Here is a 19,632-nt window from a genome sequence, read left to right as displayed (position 1 = left end):
TTGCGAGTCCTACCCCAAAATATCCTACTGTGAATCAATTTGGCATTTAAGTATTTTTAGGAGGTCTATAGTGGCCCCTACTGCAGGACTAGGCTGTCAATCGATTAAGTTAGAAATGAATCCGACTTCTATCCCAAAACTCTCGTTTGGGTGTTTAAATACAGTCCGCTTTTAACAACAATAAAAGCAAAGTACCTGTGCACATCTAAGTTCTCACTGCACAGCTGACCAAAGCCCAATCAGAATAGTTTCAGCAGTAAGAAGAGCGGGAAGAGGCACACCCAAATATTTTGGTTGAACCTTGCTGTCTTGCCAAAGATTCCTCTTACAAGGGCTGGGGTTTACTGTGCGTCTTCTTTTAGGGACCAACGGGGCGGAGACAGCAGTTGGGGAAGGGAGAACCAGCGGGAGGAAGAGAGCGGTAGAATTGAGGGGACCGCAAAGGAGGCAAAACATCACCTGAACGTAGATAAAGAAATCTGGCCTCCAGTCAATCTCCACTTCGGTTGTTACAAAGAAGCACAACAGGTCACAGAGAAACGAGAAAGCTAAGTAATTAAGGAGCACTCATCCGTCTGTGCAAATGTCCCCAGAGTTACTTCGTCACCGTGCTGTGTTTTTGTGGCGCCGGGTTCCTAAAGCACCCGGGGTTCAACAGACAGCTGGAGTCAGCAGCTGGCCCCCAAAGTGTTGAGCAAACCCGGAGCGCGCGGAGCTGGGCGCGCGGTACCTGGCGCGTCCCCCAGTCCCACTTCAGGTCGCAAACTGAATAAACTTAGTCACAACTCTGGCGTGGCCCCCGAGGCGGGCGCTCCGCCCGAGGCCGAGCCCGGGCCCGGGCTGCACTCGTCCCCACGCCCGAGCCCGCCGTCTCATCCTCGCCCGCTGCTGAGCGAAAGCGCAGTCGGACCCGCAGCTTCCAGGGGGCTTGCCTGAGCGCCCTGCTCCCCAGCCCCACGCCCCTTCCGTCTCGGGCCCCAGCCAGGGTCCCGAGGGAAGGAGGGGGTGGCTCCAGCCACCACACTAACCTCGCCGCTGCTCGCGCCGACGCCGAACACCTCCATTGCTCGGTCCCAGGGCTCCTCCGGAGCAGAGAACGGTAGCATCGCCCCTTCAGGAGCACTCGAACAGGAGCTGCCAACGGCTGTGGCGGCCACGCATCCTGCCTTTTGAGCTCGCCTGCTGCCGCCGCCGCCAAGACCCCAGCCCCTGCTTCAGCGACTGCTGCCCTCGCCGCGGGGTCCCTCAGAGGCTGGGAGCGGGGGGCTACCGCCGCCGCAAGCTGCTACGCTCCATAAAGAAGACAACTCCGTGCTGCCTCTCCGAAAGCTGCCGCTTGGCTCGTGCTCACCACTGCCGCCGCCGCGACTGTCGCTTGGCGGTGACTCCCCCCCCCCACCCCGCTTCCTCGGCCCCCTCCCCGCTCCCAGCTCTGTCAATATGGCGGCAGCGGCGGCGTTACCTGTGCGGCGCCTGGAACCCCCCACGGCGGCGGCACAGCGGCGTCACTCGAACGTCAATGGAGATTCCCCAGCCTGGGGTGAAGGGGGGGTGGGAAAGAGGGGTGGGGGTGGATGCGGGGGACCGCGTGGTAGGGGGTGGGAAAGAGGGGAGGGGGGCGTGCTGGGCGGGGGAGGCGGGAGAAGAGTAGTAAAAGCCACTGCTAGCGCCTCAGTAAACCTGCCCACTCCACGGAGCATGCGCGGCGCTGTTCACACATGCTCAGCAGGCCCTCTCCAGTCTATGAAGCCGCGTTGCCAGCGGGAGGATTCCCAAAAAGGATGCGGGAGTTGGGGGACCCTCCTGAGCGTTGGAGAGTCAGCGTCAGGGTAGGACTCCAGGAATATCTGCTTGCAGGGCTCACAAAAGCAGGTGTTCTATACACCTTGCCACGCCCATTTTGGTACTTAGTGACAAATACTAGGGCGGGGATTTTAGTCCATTATACATTAGCCTCCTAGAAGCCAGAGGCAGGAAGGAAATGCATTTGAAGTAAATTAATACACCTGCGCTCCCTAACTCCCCCTCCCCCGTCTCTCTCACTGGCGTCTCCGCTAGGTTGCCTTCATGCTATTGATGACATACGGTGTTTCTAGTCTTCGTACATACATACGCCACTTATTGGACTCTACTTTTGGCAATGAAGGCAAAATGTACGAAGCTAACCTCACCCCCACTCCGCTCTGAGGATATTGGACCTGTAGTGACAGTAATTATTATTCTTCTATCTTCTTCAAATTAAAACCTGTACTGCTTTGCTACTCTAAGCCACACACTGTACTAGGCACTAGGGATATAACTGATATGAATAAAGTACAATCTCATACACGAGGCATGATCAAGAGCCTTCTCATCGAAACACTTCAGAACCCAAAGTAAAAATGTTGTTCCACCTTTGACACTTCAAAGAGACTTTAGAAAGCACCTATAACAGCGACTAAGCCAACTAAACCGGCTCAGTACCTTTAAGAGATTTCTAATGGTAGATGTAAAACGCACAGCACCCCCTCCCCGCTGCTACACCTAGGGCTGTTGTGTTGTACTGGTGGAAAACACTGAACTATGCCCTCCATTTATTTCACCATCTGGCGCCCCGCACTAGCGAAGTAAAGTGGACCACAGAGGTTGGCACTGAACTGCAAACAAGGATCACTAATAGTGCCCTACCTACTCTGCTTAAAATCCCAGGGAGAAAGGGAGATTTGTGAATATGATTCTGTAAAAGTGAAAGCTTTGAAACTAGTGGGTGTATGGGGCTATAAACAGTGAAAACATGTGAGTATGTGCATATGTGCATAAACTCCTGTTTGGCCAAACTGACAGTGTTCTTAACCAAGGCCACCCTTTTGAGTCTTGGATCTCATCCCTTCTTGCCTACTCAAAGGCTTTGTTTTGCAATTCTCTCCCCTCTCTCTTCCTCTTTTATTTTTTAGGAAGATTAGCCCTGAGCTAACATCTGCTGCAGATCCTCCTTTTTTTGCTGAGGAAGACTGACTCTGAGCTAACATACGTGCCCATCTTCCTCTACTTTATATGTGGGAAGCCTGCCACAGCATGGCTTGTCAAGCGGTGCCACGTCGGCACCCGGGATCCGGTGGGCCGCCAAAGCGAAAGGTGCACACTTAACCACTGCGCCACCGGGCCGGCCCCTCTCCCCTCTCTTTTGCATCATCTATTTTCCTCCCTCTACGGGACCTTTCCCATTAGCAAACAGCATCTGTTACTGACTTAAACTTGCTGGACCACTCATTAGCATTTGATGTAGTTCATGACTCCCTCTTTCTTTAAGCATTCTCTTCGAATCCCTCCAAAACAAAACAGGGTTCATTCTCCTCCCATGTCATTAATCATTTCTTCTCAGTGTCCTCTGCTGAATCAGTTTTTGTCTTCCCAGTCTCTAAAGTTGGAACTTCAGGGCTCAGTCCTTGACCTCTATTTTCCCCAACATCCTAGGTATTCCCATATCCCATCCAGTTCCATGGCTTTAAATCCCATCTGAATGTTGAGGATTCTCAAATTTTATCTCCAACCACTAACTCTTTCTTGAAGGTAAGACATGTACATGCAACTGCCTATTCTACTTGGATATCTAATAGGTGTCTCAAACTTAATGTATTCAAAAATGAATTCTTGATTTGACCCCAACCAACCTGCTCCTTGCCTAGTCTTCTCCAGGACAATTAGTGACTTCCACCATCCACCTAGTTTGCTGCTCAAAGATCACTTCTGAGTCCTTCTATGACCATCCTTTCTAAAACACTGTCCCCATGATTCTCTAGCTTCACCCTGCTTTTTCTTCATAACATCAGTCACATGTTATATATATTTGTTTATTTATTCCTCCCAGCACCTACCATAACGCGTTGAACATAATGAGGCTCAGTAAATATTTTATGAGTGAATAAATTCATCCTTTGCTCTTGTTTTGTGCATTTGATAAATACAACTCATCACCTATATTGAGAAGCTTCCTCACTGTGAATGCATTGCTTTGCTTTTATATAAAATTTAACCTTCATATATATTCATTCATTCAACATTCCCCTTAGCATATAAACATACATACATCTCTCTCATTAAAAAGAAAATAATCCAAACACCCTCCTCAATTCAGTGGTTTTAATAGACTCTTGTTCCTCAGATCTTTCAATCAGTTAATAAGTACTTTTACTTCTATCTCAAATATTTGTGAAATGTCTGCTCCATCCCCATTGCCATTACCTTGGTTCACCTTGTAGAATATTTCCTTGAACTAATGATACAAATGATTCCTCTCAACTGGTCTTTCTGACTCTAAATTTATACTATCTCTCTCCAGCCCATCCTCCTCACTGGCAGCCCAGTGACAAAAATTCTTCAATGATTTCCATCATCTCCAATAAAATATCCAAACTCCTTAACTTTGAATGCAAATGTTTTCACCATCTTGCCTCTGGTTATCTTTCCAGCTTCATCTACCACCTCATATTCCAGTCAAATCTATACACATGTTATTGTCTCTTCCCTGAATCAGTCTTCCTGGACAACTTATTCTTAATAGCAAATAATACTAACAACTACTATTTATTGAGAGCCCTCTATGCTCTAGGTATTTGCCCTTCATGAATTCGTTTGGTCCTCATAACAATTTGTGAAAATTGTTATCTGTATTTTACAGATGAGAAACCTAAGCCTGGAAAAGGTTCAGTGATTTTTCCCAAGACCTCACAGATATTAAATGGAAAATCTAGAATTAAAACCAGGTCTACAAATTGACCTTTAAACAAGTTGATTTTTTAAAAAGATATTAACCAGAGTTCCACTTCAGCCTAGAATGTAGAAGAGATGGAAAGAGCATCACTTCTACTCTAACAACAACAAAAAAAGTCAAATGAGGAAGAAAATCATAACATTTCTTGAACCCATCAGAGAGCTAAGGTCACAGGGCAGCAGAGTAGCCTAAAATACAAAGATAAACCTTCCAAGGTGAGACAGAATGCAAACATTGATCAACCTATAGCAGAACACAGGAGTAAGAGACATAAGGTGCCATAAAGCAGTTAAGTGGAATTGAGTTTAAATTTTTGGTGAATTGCTAAAGGCCAGATGTAGAGTAGCATGAGATTATAGAACTTCTTGGAGCTTCAGAGGCAAGGGAAGTTGACGTCCATTCTCAGGCTGTTCTCCACAAACTTAGATTTGCTGATCACAAGAAAGATGGGTGGCAGGGCAAAATGCCAGATAAAGCGTCCCTTGATATTGAAAGCCTGCAAGAGGGGGACAACCACTGTTCCATGAAAGGCAAAAATACTACCAGCAAATGCTACTGGGTGGTGGGGGGGGGGGGAGGGCAGCACATGCTGTTGCCCCTTAGGAAACTTGTGAACACCCACTGTTTCTGAAGAAGGGTAAAAGAAAAATAATCCCTCTATTCCTTAGGACATGGGCAGAAAGCTGTCCTAGGCCCAGACAGTTGGAGCCTTCCTACCAATGGGAAGGAGCAGAAACCTCTTTCCCTCAAAAGCCCACCAAAGATACAAGATAAAAATTGGCCATCATGCAGAGGAGAGGCAATATTGCTGAGAAAACTCCACAGTGGAAAACTAGGGGCACAGAGCCTAAGATTGAGGCTAAACCAGGACAACAGAAAAAACTCCTTGTCCCACCACCATGCTAGCATGTACCAAATAAAAAGCAACAGCAAATTAACTGAATATGGATCATATTGTAAAACGAAAAACTATACAACTTTTAGGAGAAAACATAGGAAAAATCTTTATGACTTAAGGTCACAAGTCTTAGGTGAAGAGTTCTCAAATAAGACACCAAAACCATGATCCACAGAAGAACAAATTGATAAATGAGACCTCATCAGCATTAAAAGATTTTGTCCTTCAAAAGATCCTATTAAGAGCATGAAAACATAAACCACAAACCGGGAAAAAGATTTGCAAAAGATTCCCATATCTGACAAAGGAATTGTATCCAGAATATATAAGGAATTCTATAAAGTCAAAAAAATCCCAAAGAATCCAATAAAAAAATAGGAAAAGTACTGGAACAAACACTTTACCAAACAGGACATATGTGCCAATAAGCACATGAAAAGATATTCAATACTGACAACACCAAATGATGGCAAGGACGTAGAACAATGGGACCTTTCCCTCATCGCTGATAGGAATGCAAAATGGTACTGCCACTTTGGAAGACAGTTTGGTGGTTTCATACAAAACTAAACATAATCTTAACATACAATCCAGAAATTGTGCTCCTTGGTAATTATCCAAAGGAATTGAAGACATTTACATGCAAAAACCTGCACATGGATGTTTATAGTAGCTTTATTCATAATTGCCAAAACTTGGAAGCACCCAAGATGTCCTTCAATAGGTACATCTAGACAATGTAATATTATTGAATGCTAAAAAGAAATGAGCTATCAAGCCATGAAAAGATATGGAAGAACTTTAAATACATATTATTAAGTGGAAGAAGCCAATCTGAAAAGGCTATATACTATATGATTCCAATTATATAACATGGAAAATGAAAATCTAATGAGACAGTAAAAAAGAGCAATAATTATCAGGGGTTAGTGAGGAAAGAAGGATGAATAGATGGAGCACAGAGGATTTTTAGGGCAATGAAACTATTCTGTGATACTGTAATGGTGGATACAGGCCATTATATATTTGTCAAAACCCACAGAATGTACGACACCAAGAGTAAACCCTAATATAAGCTATGGACTTTGGTAATTATGTCTTACTGTGAGTCCATCAATTATAACAAATGTACCACTCTGCTGTGGGATGTTGATGGGGAGGAGGCTGTGCATATATATGGGGAGGGGTATGTGAGAAATCTTTGTATCTTCCTTCCAATTTTGTTGTGAACCTAAAATTTCTCTTTAAAAAGTCTATTTAAAAAGTGAGATAAGGGGGGCCAGCCCAGTGGTGCAGCGGTTAAGTGCGCACGTTCCGCTTCTCGGTGGCCCAGGGTTCGCTGGTTCGGATCCCGGATGCGGACATGGCACTGCTTGGCAAAAGCCATGCTGTGGTAGGCGTCCCACGTATGAAATAGAGGAAGATGGGCATGGATGTTAGCTCAGGGCCAGGCTTCCTCAGCAAAAAGAGGAAGATTGGCAGTAGTTAGCTCAGGGCTAATCTTCCTCAAAAAAAAAAAAAATGAGATAAACATTGCTATGGTATGAATGTTTTGATCCCCTCAAAATTAGATTAGTACTTAGAAAGAAATTAATAGCATTAAAAGCTTATGTTAGAAAAGAAGAAACGTCTCAAATCCATAACCTAAAGTTCTACCTTAAGAAAGTAGTAAAAGAAGAGCAAATTGAACTCAAGGAAGCAGAATGAAGGAAATAATAAAAAATAAGACTGGAAATCAATTAAATTGAAGACAAAGACCAACAAAGAACATCAATAAAACCAAAATCCAATGGTTCTTGAAAAGATGAATTAAATTAAGAAACCACTATCTGCACCAACCAAGAAAAAAGAGAAGGTACAAATTACAGGTATTGAAAATGAAATAGGGGATATCACTACAAATTTTACAAATATGAAAAGGATAACAAGCGATGTTCAAAACAACTTTATGCCTATGAACCCAAGAACTTAGATAAACTGGACCAATTTCTTAAAAGAAACAAAGAAAAGCTCACTCAAGACTAAATAAACATTTAATGGAATATTCAGCTATAAAAGGGATGAAGTACTGACACATGCTACAACATGGATGAACCTTGAAAACATTATGCGAAATGAAAGAAGCCAGACACAAATTACCACATATTGTATGATTCCATTTATATAAAATGTCCAGAATAGGCAAATCCGTAAAGACAGAAAGTAGAGTAGTAGTTTCCAGGGGCTTGGGGGAGGAGGAAATGAGGAGTGAATACTAATGGATACTGAGTTTCCTTTTGGGGTGATGAAAATGTTATATAGTGGTGATGGTGATACAATCTCATAAATATACTAAATTCTACACTTCATAATAGTGAATTTTATAGGATATGAATTTTATCTCAATAAAAATAATAAATAGATAACATGAATAGTCCTATATCTATTAAAAATTGAAGTCATAGTTTAAAAGTTTCCAACAAAGAAAATTCAGTTCCAGATAGCTTAACCAGCGAATTCTAACAAATATTTAATTAAGAAATAATACCAGGGGCTGGCCCAGGGGAGTAGTGGTTAAGTTTGCCTGCTCTCCTTTGGTGGCCTGGAGTTCACAGGTTAGGATCCTGGGTATGGGCGTACACACCGCTCATTAAGCCATGCTGTGGTGACATCCCACATAGAAAATGGAGGAAGATTGGCACAGATGTTAGCTCAGGGACAATCTTGTTCAAGCAAAAAGAGGAAGATTGGCAACAAATGTTAGCTCAGGGCCAATCTTCCTCACCAAAAAGAGAGAAAAAGAGAATACAAGTTCTACACAAGCTCTTCCAGAAAATAAAAGAGGAGAGAATGCTTTCTAAGTTATTTATAATTCCAACATTAACCTCATACCAAAAATAGACAAAGAAATTAAAAGAAAAGAAAAATACAAACCAATATACTTCAGGAATATAATGCAAATATCTTCACCAAAATATAAGCAGTGCCCACAACTAGATAAAAAAAGAAAATGCATTATGGCCAGGAGAGATTTCTCATGAGAATAAAAGGTTAGCCCAACATTGGCAAACAATCCATGTAATTCACTATATTAAGAGACTAAAGAAGAAAAAACGTATGATTGTGGGGCTGGCCCTGTGGCCGAGTGGTTGGGTTTGCATGCTCCACTTCAGCAGCCCAGGGTTTCACTGGTTCGGATCCTGAGCACGGACATGGCAACATGGCACTGCTCATCAGGCCATGCTGAGGCGGCATCCCACATAGCACAACCAGAAGTACCTACAACTAGAATATACAACTATGTACTAGGGGGCTTTGGGGAGAAAGAAAAGGAAAAAAAAAAGAAGATTGGCAATAGATGTTCACTCACGTGCCAATCTTTAAAAAAACTTTTTTTTCAATAAATAAAAAATAAACCATGTGATTGTTTAAATAGATGCAGAAAAAGCATTTGACGAAATACAACATTTATTTATGATAAAAACTCTCAGCAAATTAGGAACAGAAAAAACTTCCTCAACCTGAATAAGGACATCTACGAAAAACATGCAGTTAGCATCTTATTTAATGATAAAATACTGGGTGCGTTCCCCCTAAGATCAGAAACAAGACAGGCAAGAATGTCCATTCTCACCACTACTATTCAACACTGCCCTGGAGGTTCCAGCCAGTGCAATATGAATTAAAAAATAATTAAAAGGCATACACATTGGAAAGGAAAAAAATAAAACTCTCTATTTGTAGAAACATGTGTCTATATAGAAAAACCAAAAACATGTATTAAAAACCTGCTAGAACTAATACATGAGTTTAGCAAGGTCACAGGCTACAAGATCAATATGAAAAAAGCTTTTTTATGTCTATATACTACCAACAAGCAATTGGAAATTAATATTAAATAAACTACCATTTATAATAGCATAAAAGAACATGAAATACTTAGATATAAATCTAACAAAATATATGCAGGCTTCGTATGATAAAACTACAAAACACTGATGAAAAAAATCAAAGAAAATTTATATAAATGAAGAGATGTACTGCATTCATGGATTCTGATTCAAAGACTCAATATTATTAAAATGCTAATTCTCTCCAATATGAGCTGTAGATTCAACACAATTCCAATGAAAATCCCACTAAGAGTTTTGTAGAATTTGATAAGCTGATTCTACAATTTTTCCAGAAAGTCAAAGGACCTAGAATAGCCAAAACAATTCTTAAAAGCAACAAAGTTGAAGGATTTGCAATATCAGATTTCAAGACCTACTTTAAAGATACAGTAATCAAGAGAGTGTATTATTAGAGTAAAGCTAGATAAATAGATCAATGGAACACAATATAGACTCAGAGGGAGAGCCATGCATACATGGTCAACTGACTTTTACAAAGTTGGAAAGGCAATTCAGTGGAGAAAGAACTGACTTTTCAACAATTGGTGGTGCAAAAATTGGGTATCCATGTGGAAGAAAATGAACTTTGATCCATTCCTTGCAGCATATACAAAGAGTAATTCAAAATGGATCATAAACATAAACGTAAATTCTAAATCATAAAATTTCTAAGAGAATGGAAAAATGAAGAAAATTTTTATAACCTTTTGGTAGGAAATTTTTCTTAGATTTTACACTAAAAGCACAATCTGTAAAAGAAAAATTTGGACTTCATCAAAATTTAAAATGTCTGCTCTTGTAAGACACTATTAAGAGAATGAAGAGACAGGTCACAGGGTGGGAGAAAATATTTGCAAATCATATATCTGACAAAGGACTTGTATCCAGAGTATATAAGGAACTCTCAAAATCCAATAATAAGAAGAAAAACAGGGCTGGCCCAGTGGCACCGCAGTTAAGTTCGCACTTTCCACTTCAGCGGCCAGGGTTTCACCGGTTCGGATCCTGGGTGTGGACATGGCACTGTTCAGCAAGCCATGCTGTGGCAGGCATCCCACACATAAAGTAGAGGAAGATGGGCACGGATGTTAGCTCAGGGCCAGTCTTCCTCAGCAAAAAAAGGAGGATTGGCCGCAGATGGTAGCTCAGGGCTAATCTTTGTCAAAAAAAAAAAGAAGAAAATTTTTAAAAAGTGCGAATGCTTTGATATCTCACCAAAGAAGATATACTGATGGAAAAAAGCACCTGAGAGAATTCTAAACACTATTAGACTTTAGGAAAATCCACATGAAAACTACAATAATACACAATACGCTGAACACCTATTATGGACTAAATGTTTGTTTTCTCTCAAACATTCATATTTGAACCCCTAGCACCGAATGTGATGGCATTAGGAGATGGAGCTTTTGGGAGGTAACTAGGTCATGAGGGTGGAGCCCTCATGAATGGAATTAGTGCCCTTATAAAAGGGATTCCAGAGAGAGCTCTTGCCTTCTTTCTGCCATGTGAGGATATAAAGAGAGGATAGCCATCTAAGAACTGGGAAGCGGGCCCTCACCAGACACCATGTCTGCCAGCACCTTAGTCTTGGACTTCCCAGCCTCAAGAACTGTAGAAAAACTTTGTTGTTTAAGTCTATGGTCTTTTGTTGTAAAAGCCCAGATGGACTAAGTCAACACCTATTAGAATGACTAAAATACTAACAAGAAAAACCTGACAATACCAAGTGTTAAAGAGAATGTACAGCAACTGAAACTCTCTTGCATTGCCAATTGGAATGCAAAATTTTACAGCCACATTGGCTATTTATAGCCAGTTTGGCTGTTTCATATAAAGTTAAACATATACTTATGAAATAACCTAGCACCCTACTTCTAGAGCTTACTCAAGGAAATAAAAATATATGTTTACACAATAACCTGTATGTAAATGTTTATAGCAGCTTTTTTTTTTTTGAGGAAGATTGGCCCTGAGTTAACTACTGCCAATCCTCCTCTTTTTGCTGAGGAAGACTGGCCTTGAGCTAACATCCAAGCCCATCTTCCTCTACTTTATACGTGGGACGCCTACCACAGTATGGCTTTTTTGCCAAGCAGTGCCATGTCTGCACCCAGGATCCAAACCAGCGAACCCCAGACCGCCGAGAAGCGGACCATGCGAACTTAACCGCTGAGCCACCAGGCCAGCCCCCATAGCAGCTTTAATCATGATTTCCAAAAACAGGAAACCACCAAAATGCCCTTCAACTAGAGAATGGATAAACAGACTGTGGTACATCCATTGAAAAGAACACTACTCAGCAGTAAAAATGAAGGAATTACTGGTACCTGTAGCAACATGGGCAAATTGCAAATACATTATTTCAAGTGAAAAAGTCTAGCCTCAAAAAGTTTCATGCTCTGTTATTCCATTTTTGTGACATCTTGGAAAAGGCAAACTATAGGGGCAGAAAACAGATTAGTGGTCGCCAGGGGCTGAAGGTGAAGGGAAGGGTTTTGTTCAAAGGGCCGGAAGCTTTTGGGGGTGATGGAAATGTTATGTGGTTGTGGTTACATGACTGTATGTGTTTATCAAAATTTATAGAACTGTACCTTAAAAATGGTGTTTTATTGTATAAAAAGTACTCTTCAATAAACCTGACATTAAAAAGGGCATGAAACAGGCCATAAGATAGGAAATACACACAAATAGACACAAAATATGAACAGTAGTGGAGGGTAATGTTATGATGGTTGAGGATTGTATAGGGAAGTACAAAGAGTAGATTTTGCAGAAGGGCATTTTGAGGCCCAAGGAGAGTATTTAAAAGGCAGATAACCTTTGTGACCAAGCTAGCCTTGTTACCTTGGTTATGGGTGTGAGTGTTTATGTGCTGATTATATAATAACACCTGAAATCCTTTTTAGCAAAAGCCTGTTATGTCACCTGATTTTTCCTCCCACTAAAATACTGAGTCACTGTCCTCCTAGAGTATCTGTGCAGTGCAAGCAACATATTCCCTGCAATAGTGCACAGCATCCTAAAATGGGAGGCCCAGAGAGATTGCTAACATGCTATACCCTAGGGTCAACTGCTGCACCTAAATAAATTTTGATAGATATCCTCAGAAAGGAGCACATTCAAATTTAGATATTTTAAACTTTACATATGTTTTTTAAATGTGGCCACAGTAGAGCTTAAATTGCTTTATTAAATGGCAGAGAAAAGACTTACTTTTCCTAAATATATTTTACTTACATTAAGTTAACATATTATACAAGAGGAATAGAAATAATTATTTGAGTGCTCTTAGATTCATTTTCTTTGGAATGTGCTTGAAATATACATGGTTAAGAATGTATATTTGGGAAACGTAATATCTTTAAAATGTAACATTCATATTCAATATCAGAGAAACAAATATGCCATATGTGGAGATTTAATAAATACCAATATTGAAAATATTTTCTTAAAGTAAAAAGTAATGCTGCTTCTTACATACTGCTTTTTGTAATTTCTTGTGACCATTTAGGCCTATGCTACTAACTCTGATTATCATATTCGCACATTTTCACAATATTGCAAATTCAAGATGGATGTATTTGGGGAGGGGAAAGCAAAACTTACAACTTCTTGACGAGAAAGGATAGCTATAATACCAGTCTGTTCAGTAACTACACCCATCCCAGCCAGGTGGCTACATTGGTAATTATCCCATTGCTTAATCTTAATTATACCTCTTCTTTGGAAGGTAAATTAGTAGTGTAAGAGTTAGAATTATTTATTAATACATTATTTACATATACAATTTATTTACTCTGCCTATGTCCCCAAGCAATTTGAGGAGCCACATTGTTTATCTTCACTGAAGAAAAGAAATGGGAATTAAATAAATGACTCAAATTAATAGAAGTTAAATTATCCACAGATGCCATCTATCCTCTTTGCTTAGAATACATCAAATTTGTGATAATCAGCTGGTTGCCTCCACAATACTCATCTCCTTCAACCTACCTTCCCTCCTTTCCCAAGCCCCTTCTGCTTCTGCCTTCCCACTTTCTTCTCTCCCCATTCTATGTTCAGGCTCCCTCAGCCCTTTTGCACTCTCTCCACCCCCTTATTTCATTCTTGCTCCCTCAGTAACCCACCCTTTCTCTCTCCTTTGCACTCTCTTCTTACTACGTCATTCCCTTCTCACCAGGCCCACCCCCCTAACCCTTTGTCACCTTCTCACTCACTCCTCAGATCTTCCCTGATCTCCTGCCCTCCAGCCCTTCTCCTCTTAGGCCTTCATCTGATTTTGGGAACACTCATATACTACCTCCATAATACTACTTCAATTACCACTTATTAGCTGCCACTATGCCCTCTGAACACTTTCACCTGCCTTCTAGTGTCTCTTTTTATTATCTTCAGCTAAACTTATTCCAAAGTGGCCATCCCACTGGGCGTGTTAAACTCCAGTTACTTGCCTCCCATGGCGTATGGCCCATCATGCTTTTGACTGAGTTCCCATTCTGACATAAACAGTGGTAATCATATGTTCTGATGGCCATCCTCCTTACAACAAAATATAGTATAAACATGGGATGCTAGAACAGCTGGGTATGTTTAATAAATGGCATAAGGTATTATTTAGAACATATTGTACATTAAATAATCCAATTTTCAATTTTATTAAGGTGACAGAAATAATATTCCCTTGCTGACCAACGTGTGCTTTTAATAAAGAATTTGGAACAAAAAATGTATCACATCTCCCAATAAGACTCTTAATTCCAACAAAGAAGTAATTCGTACAATATCTAGTTGTACATGGAAATCTTCAATAGAGAGAAATCATCAATAATATATGTAAAAGGAAAAAGAACTTGGGCGCAGAGGATTTTTTGGGCAGAGAAAATACTCTGTATGGTATTATAATGGTGGGTACACACCCAGTTTTCCAAACCCTTAGAATGCACACCACCAAGAGTGAACTCTAAGGTAAACTACGAACTTTCGGTGATTATGATGTGTCAATGTAGGTTCATCCTTGGTAAAAAACGTGCCGTCTGGTGAGTGATGTTGATAATCGGGAAGGCTCTGTATGTGTGGGGGCAGGGAGTACATGGGAAAGCTCTGTACCTGCGTCTTGATTTTATTTTAAATATAAAACTGCTCTAAAACAATAAAGTCTTAATAACACACACACAAAAGAACTTGAGGCCGCACTCTCTTCAAACTTCTAAACATGCCGTGGCTATCATAAAATCTCTAGTAAATCACTTGTCTTTGCAATATTGAGCTCTAGTAACCTGAAAGAGTCAGTACAGTACATGTAGTCAGTAAAAATTTTAATCCTGCCATCAGGAAATAAGCAGGGGCCATCAGACTATTAGGCCTACATAATGGCCCACCCATGGCTACCATCTGCTATTGGCAAAGGGCATGCTCAGTTCATTTACCCATGCATAGTATGCTTTTCTTCCTACATGCTGAATCTCTCTCTCACTACAGAGAGATTTCAGGCAGTTGCTATTTTGGTAAACTCTACAAAATGTTTAGATAGGTAAGTGGAATCTTTAGAATTTATCTATTCAGTCTTTGTAGCCAGGTTAACTCCACAAATAATGATACTTATTAGTCCTAATTGTCTTCCTCTGATATGGCTATCCATCTACTTAGGCCTGAATTAATGTCACCCATTTGTTTCATCTGCACTATAGAAAGAGAACAATGCACTATTGATCTCAACTTGATTAGAACCAGCACTAAAACCTTTATCAGAAGCACAGGGCTCTGCTTAGATTAGATCATCTCCATCTAGCATAGAAGCTAATATGTCTGCAATTTTAAAAGCAGATTACTCTTACTTTTCTACTTGTACTTCTAAAAATAATCTGCATTTTGAATTACATGCCTAATGGATAAATTAGAGTTAGATCCATTGTATATGATGCACCCCATTTACGTGACTAAAGATCCTGATTTAGAAATATTCATTCATCATAATAAATAATTCAATCTTCTTTTCAGAGATAAAAATCAAGCTGCCAGAAAATATTTAATCAACCTGACCTTATAACCATTATAGAAATGAACTGTGTATCATCACTGACACATACTATGGCAGATATTCTTTTTCAATTGTTGGGAAAGAGAACTTGTTTATAGCTAAAATATTTTTGATTGTTTCCTGCTTTTAGTCTGTCCTAGAACTAAAGGAATAATATAAAGATTATTTATAGAAAGAAAATAATGAGTAAAATAAAATAATGTAAAACTTATTTGACATTGCCAGTATTTTTCCCCTTTGAGCCTGAGTTGTCAGTATCATGGTCAAATGCAATGCTGCAAGGAGGCTGGCATGACCCCAAAGGACAAATCAGAAAGTGACAACTCCCAGGTCCTTTAACTCCTTTCCAGTCCCTGTCAAAATCTCCAGAATGCTTTTTTATTAAAACACATTTGGAGTAGGGGAGCGGAGGCAGGAACTCCTGGATTAAGGAAGGCATAGACTGGAAGTCTGTTTTCCTTTTCCTTTTTTTTTTTTTTTGACTTCTTAAAGTCTTTATTTGATTTAGCAAAAAGAGCAGCAATAAATTTTATTCAAAAGCAGGTTTTTTGTCTCTGTTTTTATTATTTTATTTTATTGAAGTACAGTTGACATGTTATATTACTTTCAGGTGTGTAACAGTGATTCGACATTTATACAGATTATGAAATGATTACCACAAGTTAACTAATCATCTGTCACCATACAAAGTTATTACAATATTATTGACTATATTTTCTATGCTGTATATTACATCCCTGTGACTTATTTCTTTTATAACTGGAAGTTTGTACCTCTTAATCCCCCTCACCTATTTCACCCATTTCCCCAACCTCTTCCCCTCTGGCAACCACCATAAAGAAATTTTTATTTATCATGAGAAAGGCAGTATGTAAAGAAGGCTAAGAAGAGTCCATGGTTGTTATATAAAAAAACAAACCAACAGAAAAAAAATCTATAAAAACACCTTTAGAAATAAAGATGCTTTAAGGTCATTATCTAAGCGTCATCAGTAAATAGCATGTAATGACTTTATTAGGTTTCAAGCATTCATATTATTTTATTTCTTTTATTGTATGTTTCAGGTGTATAGCTTTATAATTCAACATCCATATACATGACAAAGTGATCACCACCACAAGCCTAGTTGCCATCCATCACCATACAGTTGATCCCCTTCATCTGTTTTGCCCACGCCCCCAAGCCACTTCCCCCCGGTAACCACTGATCTGTTTTCTTTATCTATGACTTTGTTTTTATTTTATTTGTTCCTTTGTTTTGTTTTTGTAGAGTCCATACATGAGTGAAATCATATGGTATTTAACTTTCTCCATCTGACTTACTTCACTTAGCATAATATCCTCAGGGTCCATCCATGTTGCCACAAATGACAAGATCCCATTCTTTTTTATGGCTGGGTAGTGTTCCATTGTGTGTGTATATATATATACACACATATACCACACCGTCTTTATCCATTCATCCATCTATTGACACTTAGGTTGTTTCCATATCTTGGCTATTGTAAATAATGCTGCAATGAACATAGGTGTGCATATATATTTTTAAGTTAGTGTCTTTGCATTGTTCAGATACATATCGAGGAGTGGAATTGCTGGGTCATATGGTAGTCCTATTTTTAATTTTTTGAGGAAACTCCATACTCTTTTCCATAGTGGCTGCACCACTTTGCATTTCCACCAATAGTGTGTGAGGGTTCCCTTTTCTCCACATCTTCGTCAAACTTGTTATTTCTTGTCTTTTTGACAATAGCCCTTCTGACAAGTGTAAGGTGATATCTCATTGTGGCTTTGATTTGCATTTCCCTAATGATTAGTGATGTTGAGCATCTTTTCATGTACCTGTTGACCGTCTGGAGGTCTTCCTTGGGAAAATCTCTACTCAGATCCTCTGATAATTTTTTAATCAAACTATTTGTTTATTTGATATTGAGTTGTATGAGTTCTTTATATATTTGGATATTAACCCCTTATCGAACATATCATTTGCACATAACTTCTCCCATTTAGTAGGTTGCCTTTTCATTTTGTTGATGATTTCCTTCACTGTGCAAAAGCTTTTTAGTGTGACATAGTTTCAATTGTGTATTTTTGCTTTTGTTGCCTTTGCCTGAGGAGACAGATCCAAAAACAACCATTGCTAAGATTGATGTCGAAGAGCTAAGTGCCTATGCTTTCTTCTAGAAGTTTTATGGATTCAGGTCTGACATTTAAGTATTTAATCTACTTTGAGTTTATTTTTGTGTGTGGTGTAAGAAAGCGGTCCAATTTCATTCTTTTGTATATAGCTGTCCTGTTTCCCCAACACAATATACTGAAGAGACTATCTTGTCCCCATTTTATATTCTTGCCTCCTTTGTTGTAGATTAATGTGAGTTTATTTCTGGGCTCTCTATTCTGTTCCATTGACATATGTGTCTGTTTTTCTGCCAGTACCATACCGTTTTGATTATTATAGCTTTGTAGTATAGTTTGAAATGAGGGAGCATGATGCCACCAGCTTTGTTCTTCTTTCTCAAGATTGCTTTGGCTGTTCAGGGACTTTTGTGGTTCCACACAAATTTTAACATTCTTTGTTCTAGTTCTGTGAAAAATGACATTGGTATTTTGATAGGGATTGCATTGAATCTGTAGATTGCTTTGGGTAGCATGGACATTTTAACAACATTAATTCTTCCAATCTATGAGCCTGGTATAGCTTTCCATTTATTTGTGTCATCTTCAATTTCTTTCATTAATCTCTGATAGTTTTCAGAGTACAGGTCTTTCCCCTGCTTGGTTAAATTTATTACTACGTATTTTTTTGATGCAATTGTAAAGGATTTTCTTAATTTCTTTTTCAGATTGTTCATTATTGCTGTACAGAAATGCAACAGATTTCTGTATATTAATTTTGTATCCTGCAACTTTACTGAATTCTTTTATTAGCTGTAATATTTTTTTGGTGGAGTCCTTAGGGTTTTCTATATATAGTATTGTGTCATCTGCAAATAGTGACAGTTTTACTTCTTCTTTTCCAATTTGGATGTCTTTTATTTCTTTCTTGTCTGATTGCTCTGGTTAGAACTTCCAATACCATGTTGAATAAAAGTGGCTAGAGTGGGCATCCTTGTCTTGTTTCTGATCTTAGAGGAACTTCTTTCAGCTTCTCACCATTGAATATGATGTTAGCTGTGGGTTTGCCACATATGACCTTTATTATGTTCATGTATGTTCTCTCTATACCCACTTTGTTGAGAGTTTTTTATCATAAATGGCTGTTGAATTTTATCAAATACTTTTTCCATAGCTATCGGGATGATCATATGATTTTTATCCTTCATTTTTTAATGTGGTGTATTACATTGATTGATTTGCAGATATTGAACCATCCCTGCATCCCGGAATAAAAACATTTGATCATGGTATAATCCTTTTAATGTATTGTTGAATTCATTTTGCTAATATTTTGTTACTGGTCTTTGCATGTATGTTCATCAGAGATATTTGCCTGTAATTTTGTGGTTTTTTCATAGTGTCTTTGCCTGGTTTTGGTATCAGGGTAATGCCGGCCTTGTAAAATGAGTTTGAAAGCATTTCTTCCTTTTCAATTTTTTGGAATAGTTTGAGAAGAATAGGTATTAACTCTACTTTAAATGTTTGGTAGAATTCATCCATTAGGCCATCTGGTCCTGGACTTTTGTTTGTTGGGAGTTTTTTGATTACTAATTCAATTTCATCACTAGTCATTGTTCTGTTTAGATTTCCTATTTCCTCCTGATTCAGTCTTGGAAGATGGTATGTTTCTAGGAATTTAGCCATTTCCTCTTGGTTGTCCGATTTGTTGCTGTATAATTGTTTATAGTAATATCTTATGATGCTTTGTATTTCTGTGGTGCTGTTTGTAACATCTCCTCTTTCATTTCTGATTTTATTTATTTGGGCCCTCTCTTTTTTTATCTTGATGAGTCCAGCTAAAGGTTTACCAATTGTTTTCTACTTTTTTAAGTTTCTATTTCATTTATTTTCACTTTGATTTTTATCATTTCCTTCCTTCTACTAACTTTGGGCTTTATTCTTCTTTTTGTAGTTCC

The 19,632-nt window shown here is 39.2% G+C and overlaps 1 protein-coding gene across 7 annotated transcripts in view; it reads right to left on the bottom strand.

Moving 5' to 3' along the window:
- RPS6KA6 (ribosomal protein S6 kinase A6) overlaps positions 1-19,632 on the bottom strand; it is a 176,858-nt gene that overhangs the window by 123,152 nt on the left and 34,074 nt on the right. The window contains exon 1 of one of the 7 annotated variants that reach the window (XM_046673323.1): positions 1,029-1,511. The exons of the other annotated variants lie outside the window; for them this stretch is intronic. Within the exon in view, the coding sequence (XP_046529279.1) occupies positions 1,029-1,106 (78 nt within the window). The 5' untranslated portion in view covers positions 1,107-1,511. Of the gene's footprint in view, positions 1-1,028; positions 1,512-19,632 lie in introns of those variants that run through there. 7 annotated transcript variants of the gene reach the window in all.

This window comes from Equus quagga, chromosome 10, assembly GCF_021613505.1.
Source record: "Equus quagga isolate Etosha38 chromosome 10, UCLA_HA_Equagga_1.0, whole genome shotgun sequence".
NCBI lineage: Eukaryota > Metazoa > Chordata > Mammalia > Perissodactyla > Equidae > Equus > Equus quagga.
The sequence above is the reverse complement of the archived record's forward strand: the minus strand, read 5'-3'. Positions and strand labels throughout refer to the sequence as shown.